At 36.3% G+C, this 21,852-nt stretch overlaps 1 protein-coding gene across 1 annotated transcript in view; it reads right to left on the reverse strand.

The window, feature by feature from the left end:
- The window catches only part of DEUP1 (deuterosome assembly protein 1), a 47,135-nt gene extending 28,499 nt beyond the window's left edge, over positions 1 to 18,636 (reverse strand). The window contains exons 1-6 of the mRNA XM_062577915.1: positions 18,587 to 18,636; positions 10,416 to 10,587; positions 9,156 to 9,251; positions 5,716 to 5,850; positions 3,502 to 3,615; positions 967 to 1,179 (exon numbers count right to left, since the gene is read on the reverse strand). Coding sequence (XP_062433899.1) covers positions 967 to 1,179; positions 3,502 to 3,615; positions 5,716 to 5,850; positions 9,156 to 9,251; positions 10,416 to 10,587; positions 18,587 to 18,630 — 774 coding nt within the window. The 5' untranslated portion in view covers positions 18,631 to 18,636. The remainder of the gene's footprint in view (positions 1 to 966; positions 1,180 to 3,501; positions 3,616 to 5,715; positions 5,851 to 9,155; positions 9,252 to 10,415; positions 10,588 to 18,586) is intronic.
- Between the last annotated feature and the right edge of the window lie 3,216 nt (positions 18,637 to 21,852).

Below are 21,852 nucleotides of genomic sequence, written 5' to 3' on the forward strand. Positions count from 1 at the left end.
CAAAATACAGAAATGCATACTGCTACTTTGCATATAGGTGAATGACTCAGGAACCTATTGTACAAATAAAATGTATAAACATCACTTGCACAAATCTTTGCTGTTCTGAAATTAAACTCTACTACAATTACGTTAATTACTATAAAATATATCACAAATAAAGTGATAACTCTACAAGGTATTTAGTAAAACAGATCATCTTTCTTGAGAAAGAGTTAAAGTTACTATAGGCTACTGAATACACCACTGATTGATTGTTAAAATGCTTAAATAAATAAGCAAGTATAACTTGTAAGGTACAAGAAAAAATATCAATAAGAATCTTATTCCTGATCTGTCTTGGACATAGCTAACGAAAAAGGGTGTAAAGATCCTATATTATCTCAATCTTGTCAGAATTCATAAGTCACAAGAAAAGAAGATGCCCAGATAGCTATCTTCATACATCAGTGCTAAGTTTTAAAAAATAGTAAACTATGGGTAAGATAAAAACCTGATGGGTTTTCACATGGCTGGCAACTTAAAAATACATTGCACTGCAAAGCCTATGTACAATAATAAAGTATACTACACACTTTGCTATATACTTATTTAGTGGCTATATGGCACGTTGTACAACTAAATGTAAACCAGATAAACAGAGTTCATAAGTCATGTATACACAGCAAACCAAATGAATGACACTAAGTTTCTGTAGATGATACAGAGATAAGAAGCTACAAAAACTTCTATAAACAGACAAGAATAAAAGATACTACTGTATATCAAACTTATTTTGTTTCCTCTTATGTGTTACCCCAAAATTTGTACCATTCACAGCTCATTCTGTGTTCTTGCAAAGAACATGCCTGATGTAAAGATCTCTTGTATAGGCATCTCAGTGCAACTTTTAAAAGTATACTCCCAGGTAATTAATGCTTCAACATTAATTCTACTGTAATCACAGAAAAGAAAAACTGACATTACTTGGCACTGTTTTTGGTACATTTTTAGATCCTCCTGGAGTTTCAGGTTTTCCTCTTCTAGCTTATTCCTGTTTATTGCTATTTCATGCACAGTTGCCTTTAGTTTTTCAATAATTAACTCATCCTTTTCACTTTTGGGCTGGCTGGAGGTAATTACCTCTTCCTGGTTTTGTTTCTTACTGCTTATTTGGAATTGATAATTCTGAGTCTGTTTCTAAAAAAGAAGAAAATATTTTCAATTAAATTCAATAATTCTATGTAAATTTTAGGGCCAAACTATTGCTATTAAAATCATAAAGGTATTTCTATCCTCTTCACCACCATTTTCTCAGAAAATATGGCACAATTGGAATGGTTTGCATGCTACTTCTCTCCTGGCTATTTCCTTTTTTTTTTGGCCTGAAGTTCCTTGCCCTTGTTGAGAAAAATACTTTAGAAACTTTCCAGTGTGCAGAATTTGTCAAGGGTTTTTCTCCTGTGCTGTATGCTTCCATAGTCCTTAGTGCAAATTAGCCCCAAATGTGAAAAATGTGATTATGATGACTGACTCAAAGCAGTTAACTATAAAAAATTATTTGAGAGAAATGTTTCTCTTTGATACATTGATCTCAGTAAGAGCTGTGTGTCTCAGAATAGATATTAACCTTTGACTAGCAGTAGTCAAAGACTAGTATTACGTAGTTCATAAACAGCACAGTTAGTCTCTACAGTAACTGTACTTCTTTGATATCATTATCCATAATCTTGGCAAGAATTATTCCCACATTCATCATCTATGGAAGCAAAGTTGCACACTCTCTTCAGTTTCTTGTACTAATTAAAAAATTAAAGAACCAAAACTTTAGGAAATTGGTATTGGTGGTATTTGTCAATTCACAGGCATTGCGAAGAAACGTAATTATTATGGTAAATGCTTTTGCTGTTTAAAAAATAATCCATATGGATTCATCTACCGGGAGATTAACAAACAGCAATAATCTTCCAGAAGAATGAGAATTAGCTGAAAACCAGCAACAAAATATATTCTGCAAACCATAATCACATCTAGAATTCAAGCTGAGCATGAAAATTTATATTAAAAATAAACAGAGTACCACATTTCATTAATGGGAACTGCAAAAAGGCATGCTTTAGACTGCTTTTGATGTCATTGACTATATTCTCAGCAGTTCTGTTGGCTGAATACCTAAACAGAACTGACCACTGGCTGTATATTAAATAAAACGCCTAGAGAACTTTGCAGATAATTTTTGTTAATATAGATAATAAATTAAGGTCAAACTCCATAACCTTAACTTAAGGTTATGGAGTTTGACATAATACAATGGCAAAGTAGCCTGTGAAAAACACAGTGCATGACCGCAGATGGAAATCAAAGACCACCTAGAAGAGGAATCTGAGCAAAGATAGGATCAATTTATATTTCTGAAAGACTTACGCTGTGATGATCTATCAGATTTGTATCTACTAAACTAGCTGGTGTGATGCTACAGTTGTGATGAAAGCTGTCTTCAAAAAAACTAAACAAACTGCTATATAAAAACTTACTTACTTTCTTAGATAAATCTACTGATGGCAGTGATGTGAACCTCAACAGAAAAATGTGGATGACAATCTTTTGAATACTCTATTTTGACTTGTCCAATTGTATAATCTACTCAACAAGCACCAGATTTGTCTAGTCAAAGTCTTACCTTTTTCATCAGATGTATGTATGAAAATTCAATAATCCAATATAATATTTTCTGCATCCATAAACTAAACTTAACTGTCAGCTTTGGAGGCTCTGCATATGCATAAAGAGCCTCATAGGAATGCTTAAGAAAGTGTATCACTAGATTAAGACAAAAAGAATTTAGGCCCAATGGAAAAGGGGATTACTAGTCAACAACATAACTGGTTTCTCTTTACTTCATTTTCAAGCTGTTTTGTGTACCAATTATTTGTAAGTAATTTATTTATTTACTTTAGAGCAGGACAGTTCAAAGAGACATATCAATATCTTGTTCTGGACTGGAAGGAATTAAAAAATAAAAATATACTATATTTGTTACATAAATAATTAAAAAGCAAAGGGATAATAAAAAAACAATCACAAAGCCAACAAAGAACAATGACTAGAGGTTACGCTAAAAATTCAACGAAAACAACAAAGTTTTTATAACTTTTAATCACAGTTAATTGTACTGAAGATAATACAATATTCTGACAAATAACTCCACAGCATACTAAAAAAAAAAAAAATCAAAAAGGAGCATGCATTCCTTTCTGTACTTACCTGTTTCAGAAATGTTGTAATTTTTATTATGATATTTATTCATATTACATGCAAAAATAAAACTGTATGTATGAATAGATCTTTCAAAAAGGGTTTACCTTCATTAAGAGCAATGTATCCATGTTAATTCTTCAGATTCATTGGAATACTAGTGATATTTAGATTTTTTTCTTTTTTATTAAGTTAAAATAACTTTCACTGAACTAACAGCTTTTTAATAATAGTTTTCTCTCTAAAGCAGGAAGATAGGATTTTTACCTGAAATAAATTACATTTCTCTGACAGTAATTTTTGTTGAGCATCTAAATAAACTAGATGATTTTGGTAGATTGTCCCCTTCTTATCCCATTCTCTTGATTTTGCTTCAAATTCCTGAAAAACAGCAAAGTTACTAAATACAGGAAAAATTACTTTTCTCCTTAATCTAAATAACTTTGTAATTTGCACAGTTCTGAGAAAAATATAGTTCTGTAATTAATACATAGTCTTTCTGTAATTTTGGAAAGAAGAAAAGGAGAACAAGTATATAAAATAGCCATCTTTCCCTTCCACCAAAAAAACTCCAGTCTCAAGGGCTGTTAACCTAAACAAATTGGATATTAAACATAATCACTGAATCAAAATGATAAAAATATTTTATATAACTTCCATTGTTGCAGATCTTAGGGACCTGATTCATTATGACAGTACACCGATTTTATTGGCGGGTAGTTCCTGTGATTTTAATGGAGTTATACCATTGTAAAGTAATCAGTATGGAATCATGCCCTTAACATTCAGAAAATCTGCTATTTTTTCCCCTTTTTCTTGAACAAATGGGATAGCAGCTGCAGTGAAAAAAATTTACTTCTTGCTCTCTTTTCAATTCCTGTTTCTGATTATGAATTTTTACCTGAGTTCACCAGGGCTACACAGAACTTGATAAACAAGTTCTATTATAATCATATTTCTCTACAATAGTTTCTCTATTTGCATTTATATGCCTATTGATACTGTGTTTGATTTTGCTTTTAAATCATATTAGATCATATATGTTCACAGCTAGACTTTAAAGACAGTATCCTACAAAATAAGTAGGAGGTAGGAGAACTCCATAATTACTTGAGTTGTTGATCTTCTGTATTGAGTGACAAATTACCAAAATAACTAGTATACTGTTTTGCACAGTGAAAATTAAAGTGCTTTTTAAAGCTGTTCTAAGAACTTCCTTTTTCATAATGGAAATAATGCTGGTCCTCAAAAGGTACATGATTTTGTATAACTATTCAAAACTTTATGTTCCTCTAATTTTAAAAAGCAAAGTTTTATTTGCTGAAACTAAATGTTTTCCAAAGCAAATAAATACAAATCTTTCCATAAAGCTTTCCTAATATTTGCTTTGTCATTTAAAACCAATAAAAATCTTCCTATTTTACAAAATGTGATAAAAATGGGAAATTCAGACTACTAAAAGAGGACTGCAGGTTCAAGGCCTTACTAAAGCATTGCTGAGCTTAGTAGATTTTCAACACAGTAATTATTTTCTGAATACTAGAATTTGCTGAACATATTCCAAGCATTCATTTTTCATACTGCATAATTACTCAAATGATAGCATTGTGTTACATCATTTTCACATTTTGATCTTGAATAAGGTCATTCTCAAATTAGCTGGATCCAACAGTTTCACAGTTGTGATATATTTAGTCAATGATGGATATATAACCTATTTATTATTTTTGTAGTAGCAGATGTTGACAGTTATGCTGAAGTCCAAAGTTTAGTAGATTTTCTGGTAAGGACTCATATGTCTGGAGGGATAGGGATTATGACTCAATCCTGTTCTTAGCAACTTGTATTTTCTAGTTCCCTACTCAGTATGCTGGATTCTGTGGATTTTATTTCTAAGTGCCTTATCTTTCCTCACACATTACCTACAGAATCTAGGTATTGAGGTCAAGGTTGTGGACTGCCTTAGGTATACAGGTGCTGACAAGATAGGTGGTATAACAATCAGTTTTCCAATCCTTAATCCTTTTTCTATCTCTGCATGATCTAAATTGTCCTGAAGTCTATAAACTTGAAGTAATGTAGAATATAGCATGTGACACCTACAATATCCTGCATATGTAAAAATTCTCATACCTTAATAGATGATATTATCCAATATTAATATATTAATCAGGGAGGAAGTAACATTTATACTGTATTTAATATACACATATTTAAGTGACTACATATAAAAGTATATATGTGTATATCAAACACATATATACTTATTTATATTTATGAACTGACTTATCTATATTAACTAACAAAAATAATAAAAACATTTTGTTAAAGAACAGAAACCTGAATGTTAAATGTTATGCCCATTTTTCCCATGTACAGAATTTTTGTAGAATAATGAGAAATTTAAAGTCTCTGACTGTAAACCACAAATTAATTCTAAATGCTTATTAAAATTATCATATAATAACAACATAATCTTACCTCTAGTTTCTTGTTTAAATTGCTCAGTTCAAATGGCATCTCTAGGCCTTCCAGACATTTATCTCCATTTTGGACCTTTTTTTGTTTTAATTGGTGTAACTGTAGCTTTTCGTAACTATGTATCAGCTTCAAAAACTAAGAATGAAAGCAGACATAAACATGCAGAATCTATCACAGATGACCACGTGGTTAATCATTTCTCTAAGCTAGACTTGATAATTGCACCTTAAATGTTCTAGTTGTTTAACCAATATAACAAAGTGCCAATTCAAAATGTTACTTTCTTATAGATGAGCAAGGCTAAGCTCTTACATAAATGTTACCTAACTGCTCACTTAAACACAGGTTTATTTGAGCATTATTTCATTTTGCTACTTTTTTTTATGGCACACCTGTTTTTTACCCATACAGTCATTTCCTTTACTATGTTTATATGAACTGTTTTACACTTGTTTACTGCCATCTTGTGTTGACGTTTTTAAAAGTTACTTCACTAGCCAGAACGAAGGATCATCATTACAGTAGTTTAAATTTATATGATTCTTTTTTTATCGTGAAAATTGTTGAAATGTTAGGTACTTGATGATTGTTTTATTCTGGAATCATTAAGTATCAAACAGTGCTTGTGGGAATTAGACGGATACTCAATACTATTATGCATCTTTCCTTGAAAACACAACTTTAGAGTCAGAAGCAAGGAAATGAAGCTACTAATGGAAGGAAATACAGCCGCAGAAAAATGGCCAATCTGATGAAGTTGGCCAGGGGACGCTAAAAGGGAAGGTGCACATTCACAGGTTTGATACAGCAGAAACACACATAGGCTTATAGATAAATACGTATCTTGTTTTGAGCAAAAAGGAAGAGAAGCTCCTGACAGCAGTGATTGCATCAGAAAACCAATGACAAGGATACTGTCAAAGAAAACACCAGAAATATGGTCTTGAGGAAAGCTAACCACAGGAACTTCGTGAAAAATGTTGACTAGAAAAGAAGCTTAGAGCTATGAATAAAGATCATGTCTCTTCTTGTTTAGCTTCTTTAAATTCTTTAAATTTAGCGATATGTGCCGTATTATATCCTTTGTAATAACCAGGCTTGCATTTTAAAAAACCATGACTCTAGAAAGAAATTGCCCCCCCCTCCCCCCGCCACCCCACAAAATAACAAACACAAAAGCTCTATTTTTGTTAACATCTCAGGCTAACTACTGTCTGGAAAAGAAACTATTTCCACAGGAAAAAAAAAAAAAAAAAAAAAAACAGAATCCTGTCAAACCAATACGGAACAAATTGTAGTCTACGCAGATAACAAAGATGCCAAAAAAATCCATAAAAGATACAGAACACAAACTGCAAAAACATCTGGAAACTATCTAGAGTCATGTGAGATGATTATAGAGTCAGCAGCTGAAACCTATCCAAAGAGAAGGAGAAAATTGACTGAACTCCTAAAATGGACTAGGAAAAGGAATTGAAAAGATGACCAAAGGATAACATGTCACAGACCAGAATGTTTCACAAAATGAGTAGGTTCAGGAATAGCTTTGACCAACTTGGAATTTTGTAATAGAAATTCTGTAACATGGACTTACAGAGCTGAAAGATTACCCTCAGAAGGAAATCAAAGGTCCTGCAGACGAGCTGCCTGTATTTGAAATTGAATTTACCAGAGAATATAGTTAAGATGTAATATTTAAAATGGACCAGACTGTTTTAGCTTAAACAACATAGGACTCGTTGTCTCTCGAAGAAAGGCGCCCTTTTCCAAATAACAAGAGCTTGGTTATTATAATATATTATGGCCTATGTGAAATGCCTAGGAAGAGCAAATCTAGATGAAGACAGGTATTATACTGTTTGCACTGAAAAGGCTAGGAAATACAGGATCCAACACTTCAGCAAATCACTCTAAAATGGAACAGAATGCCCAAAATTAGAAAATCAAGATTGAAAATTATACTCCTGTAATGTAATGAGAAAAACTGAAGTAAGAATGTAATGAAGATGAACTCCTGAAGTTTTTGCTATTTAATTGTAACATAATATTGTATAATTGAATGACTGCAGGCATTTCCTAAGCATTTCAGGCTATGTATCAGGAATTTTGCACTAAAACAATAAAAAATATAGGTTTTACTGCACTGATCAGGTATATAATTAATATTATGGGACTGTTGCTCATTAAACAGCTGCCTTTCCAGTAGCAAAAGGTAAAAAGCACTGAGGATCATAGAAAGAGTATATCAGGGAGATATTCTTCTGAGTAGCTCAAAGGTTGCTAGAAAAACAGTTGTCTTTTATATTTCTACCAAGATTAGGATGGAACAAAACTTAGGAGGGAGTCTAAGAAAATATTTGTACAGAAAGATAAAATGCAACTGTGTGAATAGTAATGCTTGCACCAAAGTTTGTCCAACATTAAATTGTAGCTCTGAGAAATACACAATGTAGAAGGGGGTATAACTTTCAAATGAGGACAAGAAAGAGTTACAAAGGAGAGAGGACAAAGATTAATAATAACAGTGAGGCTCCATACTTTAGACAGAGTTTGTGCAGCTGAGAATTGGGGACATTAAATCATCCTATATAAAAATGACATTACAAGCTGGAATCTTTGACTAAAATAAATAGGATGACATAAAGAAAAAGAAGTGTACAGGAGATGTATGCTGAGTATGTATATTCTTAAGAGCCAGAAATCCAAATGTTTTGGATAAAGGGAAAAGGTAAAGCAATCGGGTCTGTCACAGAAAGTTTGGGTGGTCTGAGTGGTAACTAAGAATGAAAACCATGGCCAGAAGGATTCGCAGCTGTAGATAAGTCAGTTAGGGAGTGCCAGACTTTAAACAAACACACAAACCAACAAAAAGAACTATGAAGAGAAAATAGATAGTATTTCCTCATGGCAAGGATTTGCAGAAGAAATAAAAATAGGCTTGGAGTAAACATTGTTCAAATAAAGCCAAAACAAATTTACAACATAAATGTTCCGGGTTACTTGGTTTTTAAAACTATCTTCCCTCACATAAAGCTACCAAGCCATTTTAATGATCCCTATAGACCTGAAAAACCAAGACCAGAAAAATGTATGGCAATCAAAAACATGACGAGAACAGTTTGTCTCAAAATTCCTAATGTGCCTCACAGTCTTACTAGCATGACGCTTATTATCTGATTTATTCATTTCACCAAGGTTTCACGTTATTACTCCAAAACATCAAATATGTGACTTCCAGACAGTTGACAGCATTGTCACAATCCATCCAAGATCCAGGCATGTCAGTACACAAGTGACAGCCAGGTTGGAAGTTGCAGTCATCAGCATTTGCATGACACAATTTGATTTTCTCAAATCCATAAAGGTGAATCTACTATATTACAAACATGGAAGATCTTTATAGTGCAAACAGAAAATAATGAAAACGATATTTTTCTTACTTGAGATTTCAGTGCTTGAAGCTGAACTTCATAATTCTGAACCATTTCATACTTAGTTTTCTGTAAGTTTTCCAGTTTTTGTTGAAGTAGTCCCACCTACAGTAAGAATAAGCATGTAATTTTACCCTTTCTAAAGTGTTCAAAAATGCGTAATTTTGGAAGCACTTATTTGAAACTTCAAAAAAGACTGTTGCATAAAAGATGAATGTTAAAAAACTATTTTTTTAAAAATAATAAAACTGGACATCACGAACCTGGATTGTACAGACATCAAGTTCAGGATTTTAGAATAAAAACTCTTTGTGTGCTTATGCTCCGACTTAATGATAGCACTGTCTGTCATGAAAGACTCTCTAAGTGAAAAATTCTAGCCAAACTGTATGAATGACTCACTGGCCACCAACGTGAAAATTTTGCATAACATACAGACAACATACAGAAAATCTATATTTTTCTGGAGAGAGAGTAGGAAGCCAGGTGGAATATGCTAAAATATTTCAGATAATAACTGCGTATAGGCAAATAAACTAAGGCTTTAAGGGCTGGCTAGCTGAATTATTCTCTTGGCTCCTCTGACTGTAATGACTAAGGGTAACTGAATTAAATTCTAAATTGTTTGTTAGGGTGAGGTATATCATTTTCCAAACTCCCATGGACTATAATGGCACCTAGTTTTAGGTTTAGGCACCTTGTTCACGCACAGACACTTATGAGTATATACCTAAATTCAGATGCCTTAAACAAGAGTTGAATGCCATGCTGATGGCATTCACTGATGGGTTCATTGATGTCTCTAAACCATTCTAAGTGGTAATACAATAAAAATTGTGTTGTTAATAATAAAATTAAAATACGAAGTCCATGGAGCATGTAAAATGATAAAAAATGCAGACGAACAGGAATTACAAAGACAAAATTTGTTCTAACTTTTTGAACAGTGCATTTTCACTTTCAATTTCTGACGATGCTAGAAGTGTTGGCATTTAAAAAAAGTTGAATTATATTTTATAACTAAACTCAGAATATTTGATTTAGATCCTAGGGAAATAGAATAAATATAGAATTTTCAATGGCACTTTTACTGTCATTTTTCAGAACAGAAGCACACTTTAAAACAAAATATCAAAAAATAATTGCTGACCTTTAAAACTATTCTTGATATTTTGACATGACAGAATGAACAGGACTACTTATAGAGCATATTATTAACTAACTCCCAGAATAAATACCTTCTTCATAGAATGTGATATTTTTAAGTACCTCTTGACCTTTTTGATCCAATTTACTTTGGGCATTTGCTAATTCTTGATCCTGGATAGTCATCTTTGCCTCCAAAGCTCGCATCTTCCTTTCCCATTCCACTTTCTTGCTGTTTACCATGATATCAATTTGACGCATTAATTCCTGAAGTTCAGCTTCACATGGAGAAGCTCTAATAATATAAAATATATACATATATTTCTAATAAGGAAGAATACAGATTTTAATTTAGATTACAAAGATTTGTTTTTTTAATTATGATGGAAATACAGAGTTTTCAATATCAGAAAAAAGATATAGACAAGCTAAATGATGCCTTCAAGAGTAGCTGGGATCCCACTTCTCCATTCTGAAGCTAAAATCAGAGCATTTAGGATACTCTGGACTTTTGGCTCATTTAAATGCTGTTTGATTACTCTTTCAGGGATAAGTTATCCAATGAACATAAATTAAGTTGAAAGAATGTTGTAGTGAGGTCAAAGACTTTCAGGCCCACACCTCAACGGACAAAAGTAAGAGGAGCTAAACCCTAAGTTGCACTTGGATATAGGACTTCTCATTCCCCACAGTAATAATGGAAGTAGGTTATTAACAGCCAGCTTGAAAAACAGTACTGATTTTTAATTGCTAGTTCAAATTTTATATTTCGATTTCATATTCTCTTTGCTAAATGGATTTAAGTGACAAGATAACTTCTATAGCATTAGTCTACCAGGAAACATAGAAATGAGTGAATTTTGAAATGGACTTGTCTTTGGGGGACATTTTGCTGTACTTAAATTCAGATTGTGCAATATCTGAAACATAAACAGTACAGTTTTCCCAAACTTCTGAGTATGGAATACATCCCTTACAGTATGACTTATTTACCAATGATAGAACATGTCTTATATTGTTGCTTTCAGATCATGATATCTCATAAGTAGCAAAAGGAGGTGATCCCTGAAAATAAACCTGGACCCTTTTTCTCTCCAGAACAGTCTCCCATGGGATTCTTCCAAACAGATCCCTGAAGAGGCCAAAGTCTGCTTTCCTCAAGTCCAGGATTGTGATCCTTCTTTTTGCTTTTTTCTCTCCTCTCAGGATTTTGAACTCCACCATCTCATGGCAACTGTAGCTAAGGTTTCCCCCAGTCTTCACATCCTCAACCTGTTCCTCCTTGTTTGTAAATACGAGGTCCAACAGATCACTCCATCCCCTGCAGCATGGAGTCGCCCGCTACTATCATTCACGGATTCTTCCTGTTGCTCTTATGTGGGTCAGGTCTAGCTGGCTTGGGTGCTTCACTGGACAGAGCTCCCAGCTCCCCTTGTCAGCTACCAGGGCACTGAATCTGGTCTATAATTGCTGGTCTTAAGGTGGAGCAGAATCCTTCCTGCTGGCGCCAGAAGCGAAAAGCTTCCGTCCTTTGCCGTCCTGGGAGTACCCACTTCCCAACACACCAGGCAGAGACTCTGCCTCCCCCTTTGGTACATATAGTTAATGTAGGGCAGATCAGAAGGGCCAGCAGAAATTTAAAGCTGTCAAAGTTGTCCTCTCAGTTATGTGGGAGCAGTATATTGATTAAAAAGAAAGAAAAAAAGAAAAATTGCCTGGACAGTGTCAAACAATATTAGTGTATATCATTTAGCAGCCATATACAATGTATCTGAATTTATTTTGGAGCTTTCTCTATTCTATATAAATTCAAACTTTGTATTCCGGTATGAATATAGAAAGAATTTGAATAAGAAAGATACCATCAGAGAATATTAGTTTGTGTATACTATATCTAGGCAAGAAACTGCATAATTCTTTCTGCACTCCAATATTTTTATTTGTGGAAATGACTATGTGACATCTGAATTATACAGTTCTTTTATAGTATGAAAGATTTTTTTTCCTTAGGTATTTTGGAGATTTTATTGACCATTTAAACATTTTAAGGAATGCTAGCTTCCCTCAATCTGTAAGTACACAGTTGGCATTTCAGGTTTGTAATGATTTCTTCAAGTCAGAAACTTTCTTGAATTTCTGTATCTATGCTCAGTTTTCAAAGAAATTTTGCAATTAGAAAAAGTAGTATTACATCACGATTAAATAAAACTATGTATCGATATGTTCCTTAACATCTTTCTTTCTGCCTTATTGCTTCTCATACACTTAGCCTAGGATTCTATGACTTATGGAAAAGATAAAGCAGACCACACACATTCATGCCTAACTCCTCTCTTTAAACTAAAGAAGGGAAATTTAATTGCATCAGTACCCAGAGCTGCTTTTGGACTAGTACAAAGAGCAGTTAGCCATTGAAGAAACTGGTTGTCTATGTCCATATCCCTACAAAGTTTCCATAAAACCTTGTGCTCACTGAGTCATATGGAAAAAAAATCTGATATTGAGTAATTCCAAATAATCTACAAAAATTATCTATCACTTGTTTATCTTTAAAAACTTTGATCTCATTTACATGAATTGACATACTATATTAGAATTAGCTATGTCAATGTTTTTGAGAAAAACTTTTAACAGACCCAGCACTGTAATGCTTGCTTTTCTTATTTCTTGAAATAAAATCATGTTTATCAGTTTTTAGTACATTCAGCGCTCATAATATGTAGATATATATATATATATATTTATAGTAAGTAGTAAAAGTGGCATATATTTCACTAAAGTGAGGGAAAATCTTTTGCACACTGTTTTTAACCAGGAGATGTGTTGAAATTTTTGAGAAGTAGCCTCTCTCTTATTTCACTTTCTGTAAACATCTATTTTTCACATATTTTTTCCAGCAGCATGTTATCTGCATATCTTTTTCATGCATTTGTTGAGAAATTTTTTCCCACTTCCGTTTTTATGATTGTTTTTATTTGTTTTTATTTTTTGTACCTTTTTATCTCCTGTTCTAGTTTTAACTGCTTTATAATTTTTTAAAATAAGAGATTCTATTTGTAACTGACCCTAATACATGGCTTTTGTTAGAAGACCTCTGTTTACCTTATCTTTACCACATATTGAAAAGTTTTGAAATGTGTCATTTTTAGTCATTGCAATCTTATCTTGGCCAAGAAAAACAAAACATTCTCATTTGGAATCATCAGATAATTGTTTTCAATGATGTGATCTGATCATGCCATTGCAAAAATTTCTGCAATCTTCCCTCTGCAATGATTTTGAGATTAGAGTATCTAATTACTGTTCTATCTAAATGAAGGTAGAAATGAATTACATGATATTTCTTCAGTGTCAACTCTTTTCTTATCTCAATAAATTATACTGTTAGTAAACAGTTGGTTGCACACTTGCTTTCTCTTCACTTTTTTAATCTGTTGCAGTGACTATTCATTGCACAACTGACATTTAATCTAAATTTAATTTCCATTTCCTCATACTGTTATTTTCATGCCTTTTTCTTTTTCTTTTTTTGTTTTTGATTCAATACAGAGGCCTGTATTGAATTTCCTGTTGATAAAACAGCATTTCTGTTATTTCATAAATTTGTTAACTGTATTTCCTTAAATTTAAACTGATGCAAAAAGTGTATTATAATCAGTTACTTTTCATGATGATAAATTTAGCCTTTTAGTAAACAGTTTTTTTCATATAAAAGTGTCTAAGAATACTTTGTCATTGTTTTGAGTTATGCCATGTTCTTTTTTCCTCTTAAGGGTATTATTTAGCCTACTGAGATTTTCTTAAAAAGTAAATGTAATGGCCACTGATTATAGTTTTTTGATTTATGAAAGTATAAAAGTTACATAGTCTCTTGATTGTTGACGGTACATAACTTTGTGGGGCAAATGCCTTTATGATGGCTAATCAGTATGCAGTAATTCTGGTGTTTCTATGAAGTGGAAGCTTGTAAAAATGTACACAGCTATTTGCTTTAGTTAGTCCTTCACATTTTGTAGCTCCTTTTCCTCTCCCTGTGCTTTGGCCCTGAAATCAATTTATTTATGAAATAATTGCCTTAGAGATGGTCACTCAGGGGCAAAAGACAGTGCAACATCTACATAAAGTAATGGCAGCCTACGAAAGGGTTAATAATAAAAAACACAATGTGCCTGAACCAGTCCATCCTTGGGAATGTTGGGACAGGAGTCCAACACGCAGCACCAGGACAGAATGGCGTTTTGCGTCACCTACATTACAACCTGGCATATGCTGAGGACACTGCACCTGAGAAAGGTACTCTTCCACACCCGAGCTGTTTAGCCAGCTCCCCACATTTCTGCTCTCGCAACTTCATCCTGCCGTCACATGGGTGTTTCCTGTTTGCTGCTTTGGATTGAGCGCTGGCCCCACACATTCTGTGTTTGGCATCTTGCATGCTCAACCTCTGACTGCACTACAACAGAAAAAAAAAAGAGTTCCTTGGCATGCAAATGTGTTTGTACCTTTTTTGTAGTGTTTAAATGTTGCATAGCCCATGTTTTTCTTGTAATCATTACAAGAAATTGGAGAAAATTTGTTAGATTTACAACATCATAATTGAAATCTCAAATAATCTTTTAAGTAAAAGTAAAAAAAAAAAATTAAGACTTTTTTTATCAACAAATCCTAGAAAGATTATTTTATATCAGTGTTAATGTTGGAAAAGCTTTTTAAATACACACATACATCTTAAAATCATTTTAATGATAATTTTTTTTCAATGTCATTTTAAAATTGAGTATGAGCCATAGAATGGTAATAACCAAAGTTCAAGCATTGCGAAGTAGCAACCACAAAGCAGTGATGCTCCTCACTCAGACTCAGGAGGAGTGCCTGAAACTCCCCTCAAAACAGTGTTAATGGTGCAGTAAACTTTGAATTCCTCTGGAGCAAATATAAAAAGGGATTTTTAAAACAGAACATGAAGTACTACTGCATCAGGAACAGCTTTTTCTGCTTCTCTTGCAGAGAGAGACATGTTCCTCCAGCCTCACATACTGTCAGGTGGCAACATTTTGGTGAATCACCAGCAATGGCTATATCTGATTTTAGTCTTCATAAGTAGACCTTTTATTGTTTCTTCATATGAATCATCTAATTGTCCCTGAGCAAATGCAAATGAAATCGCCGGCCTAGATCATCAGTTACTCTTTTGGTCCTCCCAAGTCTGCTAGACAGTTTTCTCTCAACAATTGATGCATGTTTCTTGAACCACCCACCAAAAATATACAAAATGAAGCTGTTAAAGGAAAAATCTTTTCTGAAACTGTGTCTCAGTTTTACTATTTTCATCTTTTCATCTTTAGCTACTGTCTTATCTAGATCCTCCAGTTATGGCTAAAACTGTGCCTCAAGCTGTAGATTACTGCCGTAGTTCCACTACCAGAATGACCCTGTAACATGGCTGTAGCACTCCAAATACATCTGCATACCACAGAGTTATTAATTGCTGCTGTAACTACTATTTTATTTCTTCAAGTATTTTGAAAATAATGCTAACTCTCCCCCTCCCTCAAGAATATGGCTGGTCATATGATATCAGAACCCTGAGAATTTCATTTGATTCCTGGAAATATATGGATTTATATACAGAATATGGAAAATTCTGGTATCTTTTGTTTTATATCCCATCAGTCATTAGGGAAACAAACACATAAAGAACAAGATTTCCCATAAAGCAAAGATGTATGGGATTCCCACCCATACTCATTCAAAATTCCCACACTGCTGAACCTATACTTCAGATGGGTTCCTCCTGCATGGCAATAATGACTTGTACTTGAGCAAGTGGCAGATATTTTTTGGTTAAATTTACTTTGAAACAGTGCAAAACTCCTGAAAGTATCACATTTTTAAAGTGATGTAGGTAAGCTCTTATCTTTTTCACTCCCTTTTCATATTAGTAAAATAGACATGATTCATATTTTAGTGCTGTTTATAATGATTTATTTGTATTAAGAGAGCAATAATGCATCCAAAATCTCGATGTTTCCAGATTCAAACAAACCAAAGCCCAGATAACAAGCTCTACCAACTCCAGGTCTTTATCTATTTTAAAACTGTTTTTTTGCATTAGTTAGACCTTGACAGCTCTATTCACCCTCTTGCACTGGAGTTCTACACAGATCTGTATTTTTCTGATTGTTTCTTAAGAGCCACAGAAATATTTTTCCCTGTATCCTTTAGAATAAAGTTGTAATTTAGAACCTGAAATTGTTAGAAATGTTTAGTTCAGACTGTCAGTACCTACTTCATGCCCTCTCCCCTTTACACTTAGGTTTATAGACAAATAGGAAAATACGTATGATCATATCTATGCAAACATATGTAAAATCTATGCAGAGGAATGTAAGCAAAGATTTCCATCTTACACAGTACATTCATTTAGTTTTTGATCTTTAAGCCAGATTCTAGACCCAATACTATTTCCTTTTCTCTTCTAAAAGATAGCTTTAAAAATAGGAATTATATTAACTGCTTGTGATACAACAGTCTATTAGAATCTTCTGCCCTAGAGTATATGAAATACAAGTAATTTTTTAAACATTTTTATTCACTTTGTCAGCCATACACATTTGTGGACGGATAATTTGTGATTTATGAGTTCTAAAAGCATGGAAATAGTTATCATATCTACGCCCATTACTCAGCCAGTTTCCTAAAATTTAAAGGATCTGCATTATCCCTGGGATACTGTCAGTACAGACAGAAACTAATGTCTTCTGCCACCAGAGGTATATTCTAAACTGACTTTTTAGATTTTTTGTACAGTTAATGGAAATAAATAGCTACCTAGAACACTCTGTTTATGATGGAATGAACCACTCTCTAGATTCATCCGTAACAGCCTAAAATTTCACATATGTCAGTTACAACTAAGGCTTGAACTCTTAAAATAGGCTCTCTCCAAAGAATAGTTAATATTTTGATTTTTTAAAATTCAAGTTCTTAGATGACTGTATTTACAAATTGTATCACTAACAAAAAGGCCTCTTAAAATAAAAAAGTGCCACATTGTTCAGAATATTGTATTTTACTAGAGTGTACTAATTTTTTTTTTATCATGAAAAGTGTACATATTATTCTTCAATACAACAGAACATGCATAGTCACACCATATAAAAAACTCATTGGGTCAGAATAAGGTGTGATTGAACATGTATGTTTTTATGAAGACAGATTTTTACACTTAATGTGTGTCATATTACCTATAACTGCTTCTTGATAATAATGATATAAGATTTTTTTAATATGAAAATATGTAATATGTTCATTTATAAAATTACGATAAATTATCTAGCTCATTAGATGGGGAGGTGCTTTTTATATTGCTGTGTTCCTGGAACCGGCTGGATGGGATAGGATGAGGTCCTATCGTGTCTTCTCGTTGCTTCAGAACTATCTAGTTTCACATCATTTGTTTCATGCTATAACAGCATAATCATGCCATGATTTAACCGCATAACCTTGTCAATAGACACGGCATCTAATATCGTCAGCTCCTGCAATATGCAAGTGAGGATGGGGAACAGCAAAGTTCTGTAAAGCCATCTGTCTCAAGAAGTTCTCAACAATGCCTACGCATACAGAGCCAGACCCTGCCATTCCTAAGCCCCACAACGTGGTCCTGTTCATTTCAGTGATACATTTCGCATGACTGCTTTCAGTGAGATTCAGATCTCGCCCGGGTTTACAATTCTTCTTTAAAAAGACTTTGTGCTGTGATAATATTTTTTTTTTAGATTAGTACTGGAAGAACTGAACTTGGATTGTGTCAAAAAAGACGACTGTGTTGTGAATGAAAAGTGCATTCTTAATACTTGGTTAGAACAATTGTGGTTAGTATACGTGCAAATTAAGACTGGTTTTAACATTTTTTTCTAAGACTTTTGAAATTTTTAATGCTGTGATATGTAGCCTAGCAACTTTAATTGCTATTGAAAAACATTTCAAATAACATTTCTTAGCACTTTAATAAAATTTCACATCTTTCTTTTTTTTTTTGTTCAGGTATACAGATTTTTAAAATAAAAGAAAAATAACAAAGACAGTCACCAAATCATTAACTAAAGGAATGAGCTGTGTTGTCCTACTTATTAGTAACTTCTCCGTAGTTCACATAGAAAGCAGTAGAAGAAATGAAGAAACAGTTGTATTTGCTTCTGAAATAACTAGTACTTCACATTTCACATCTTTAACAAAACAGAATATTCAATTCTATTATGTGTTCAACTCCCAGATAAGTCAGTACTTACTTAGACAGAGTTTGCCCCTGAAACATTTCCTTGTTCTGCTCCATATTCTTGATAGTCTTTTAACCTGTCAAAACAACATAAATAAATAATTCAGATTCTTACATGTATATGTTTACATAGCCAAGTAGTACATACTGGATAGTTCTGTGCTTTCCTTTCAATTTGTGTAATTCTTCAATTGCAAAAAACAGGAGTAGGCAAATGCAGCTCTAATTCACAGGCTGGAACGGGCAGGATGCTCAGCTCTGTGATAGCAGCTCTTGTACTTGGAGCAACAGCAAGATCCCAGAGGTGCTGCTGTCTGAAGAATAACTTTGGTTTTCCATGAGGAACGGTTTGTTTTGGATCATTTCCAGATGTGTGATGTCAATGATTTGCCAACACACTCTAAACTATACAAATCTTCTGAATTTGTCATAGATCCATGGTTACACTGAGGCCCAGTGCCATGATTGCTCCACTGCCATAGGCCTAGACTCAAACTTCATACCTTCCTACAGGTAATTAACCTCTCACCTAGACTATAATTGCTCTCAAAACCAAATTCGGAATTGCATTGACAATGCACTCACTCTCTTCCTTAGCACAGAATAACAGAATCACAGAGTGCTTGAGGTTGGAAGGGACCTCTGGAGATCATCTAGTCCAACAACCCTGCTCAAGCAGGGGCACCTAGAGCATGGTAGACAGGGTTGCATCCAGGTGGGCCTTGAAGAGCTCCACAGAAGGAGACTCCACAACCTCTCTAGGCAACCTGTGCCAGTGCTCTGTCACTCTCACAGAAAAGAAATTCTTCTTTCTATTCAGGCGGAACTTCCTGTGCTTCAATTTCTGCCCATTGCCTCTTGTCCTGTCACATGGGACAACTGAAAAGAGTTTGTCCCCATCCCCTTGACACCCTCCCTTCACGTACTTGTACACATTGATAAGGTCCCCCCCTCAGTCTTCTCTTCCCCAGGCTGAAAAGGCCCAGCTCTCACAGCCATTCTTCATAGGGCAGATGCTCCAGCTCTCCGATCATCTTTGTAGCCCTATGCTGGACTCTCTCCAGTAGCTCCATGTGTGTCTTGTCCTGGGGAGCCCAGAACTGGACACAGGACTCAAGATGTGGCTGAGTAGAGGGGCAGGATCACCTCCCTCCACCTGCTGGCAACACTCTTCCCAATGCACCCCAGGAGACCATTGGCCTTCCTGGCCACAAGGGCACATTGCTGGCTCGTAGTCAACTTGTCATCCACCAGCATTCCCAGGTCCTTCTCTGCAGAGCTGCTCTCCAGCAGGTCAGCCCCCAGCTTGTACTGGTGCCTAGGGTTATTTCTCCCTAGGTGTAGGACTCTGCAGTTGCCCTTGTTGAATCTCCTGAGGTTCCTCTCTGCCCAGCTCTCCAGCCTGTCCAGGTCTCTCTGAATGACAGCATAGCCCTCAGGTGTATCAGCTGCTCTTCCCAGCTTGGGATGATCAGCAAACTTGCTGAGGAGGCACTCTGTCCCCTCATCCAGGTCATTGATGAAGAAGTTGAACAAGACCGGATGCTGTATCAACCCCCTGAGGGATGCTGCTAGCTACAGGCCTCCAACTAGACTCCACACCACTGATGACGACTCTCTGAGCTCTGCCTTTCAGCCAGTTCTCAAGCCACCTCACTGTCCACTCGTCTAACCCACACTTCCTGAGCTTATCTAGGAGGATGTTGTGGGAAACAGTGTCAAAAGCGTTGCTGAAGTCAAAGTACACAATGTCCACTGCTCTCCCCTCATCTACCCAGGCAGTCATTCCATCAGAGAAGGCTATCAGGTTGGTTAAGCAGGATTTCCCCTTGGTGAATCCACGCTGGCTACTCCTGATTGCCTTCTTTTCCTCCATATACTTAGAGATGACATCCAGAATGAGCTGTTCCATCACCTTTGCAGGGATGGAGGTGAGGCTGACAGGCCTATAGTTGCCTGGGTCCTCCTTCTTGGTCTTTTGGAAGACTGGAGTGACACTGGCTTTCTTCCAGTCCTCAGGAACCTCTCCAGTTCTTCAGGACCTTTCCAAGGTGATGGAGAGTGCCAGCTCCCTCAGAACCCGTTGGTGCATCCCATCCAGGCCAATGGATTTGCAGATGTCAGGTTTGCCCAAAAGATTTCTAATTTAATCCTCCTCAATCAACCAAGAGAAAGTCTTCTTTTCTGCAGACTTTCTTTCTTGTCTCCAGGGTCTGGGATTCCTGAGGGCAGCCCTTAGCAGTAACGACTGAAGTGAAGAAGGCATTCAGGAACTCCGCTTGAGTTACTGCCTCGGTGTATCTCAGTGGCTGAGCACTGAGCTGTCTGAGAACAAGGAAAGGTCAGAACGCAAATGTTCCTCGGAGCAGTCTGGTTCTTAGGATCCAGTGGGATGAAGGACTGGGGCAAACCTGGCTGTGCACAAGAACAGGAACCAGCCACGTAACGGCTGGCAGAGTGGCATGTAGTTGCCCTAAATCCCTGCAGGGCAAAATGCAATTGTGGGGCTCTCACAGGGAAGGGCACTAGTGCACACAGGCCTGCAGATACAGCACATGGCACTGGCACCCTGGCAGCCCTAGCTTTGTGGAGAGCATGGGGCATGACAGCAGTGCTAGGAGCACCCTAGCTCTACGGGGGCAAACACCAGAGCATGGCAAAGACACACTGGACAGACATGGTCCCACCAGGACAGACAGCACAGCATGACGCAGGCACAGGGGCAGTGCTGACACCAAAAAGGACAGGCACTTGAGATGGCACAGGCATAGTGCAGCCTTGGCTGTACCCAGGAGAGGCACCTGAGGTGACACTGCTATAAGGGCAGCCGTAGGTGTACTGGGAACAGCCAGTGGGGGTGATCATGGCATAGGGCACTGCTGGCACTACAGGGCACAGGGACCTGAGTGGACGCGGGCACAGGGCAGTGCTGGCACCGAGGGGGTCAAGCACCTGGGGGACACGGGCACAGGGCAGCGCTGGCACTACAAGGCTCAGGGACCTGAGGGGACACGGGTGCAGGGCAGCGCTGCCCCTCCACCGGGAACCCCCCAGGACCCTGAGGCCGCAGCGCCCCGCGGGGCCGATGAGCCCGGCGGCACCGGGCGCTCAGCGCTCCCGCATCGGCCACGGCGTGCGGGTGGCCGCCTCCCGCCGCCGCCCTGCCGCCTCGCCGGCCCTTACCTGCGCGCTCCGCCGCTCCTCGCTCCGGGCGCGGTGTGGCGGCGGCCCGGGCTCGGCACCGCGCTCAGCGCCGCGCTCCCATCCCGCCCCGGCTCC

Source organism: Rhea pennata, chromosome 1 (genome assembly GCF_028389875.1).
Source record: "Rhea pennata isolate bPtePen1 chromosome 1, bPtePen1.pri, whole genome shotgun sequence".
NCBI classification, from domain to species: Eukaryota; Metazoa; Chordata; class Aves; order Rheiformes; family Rheidae; genus Rhea; species Rhea pennata.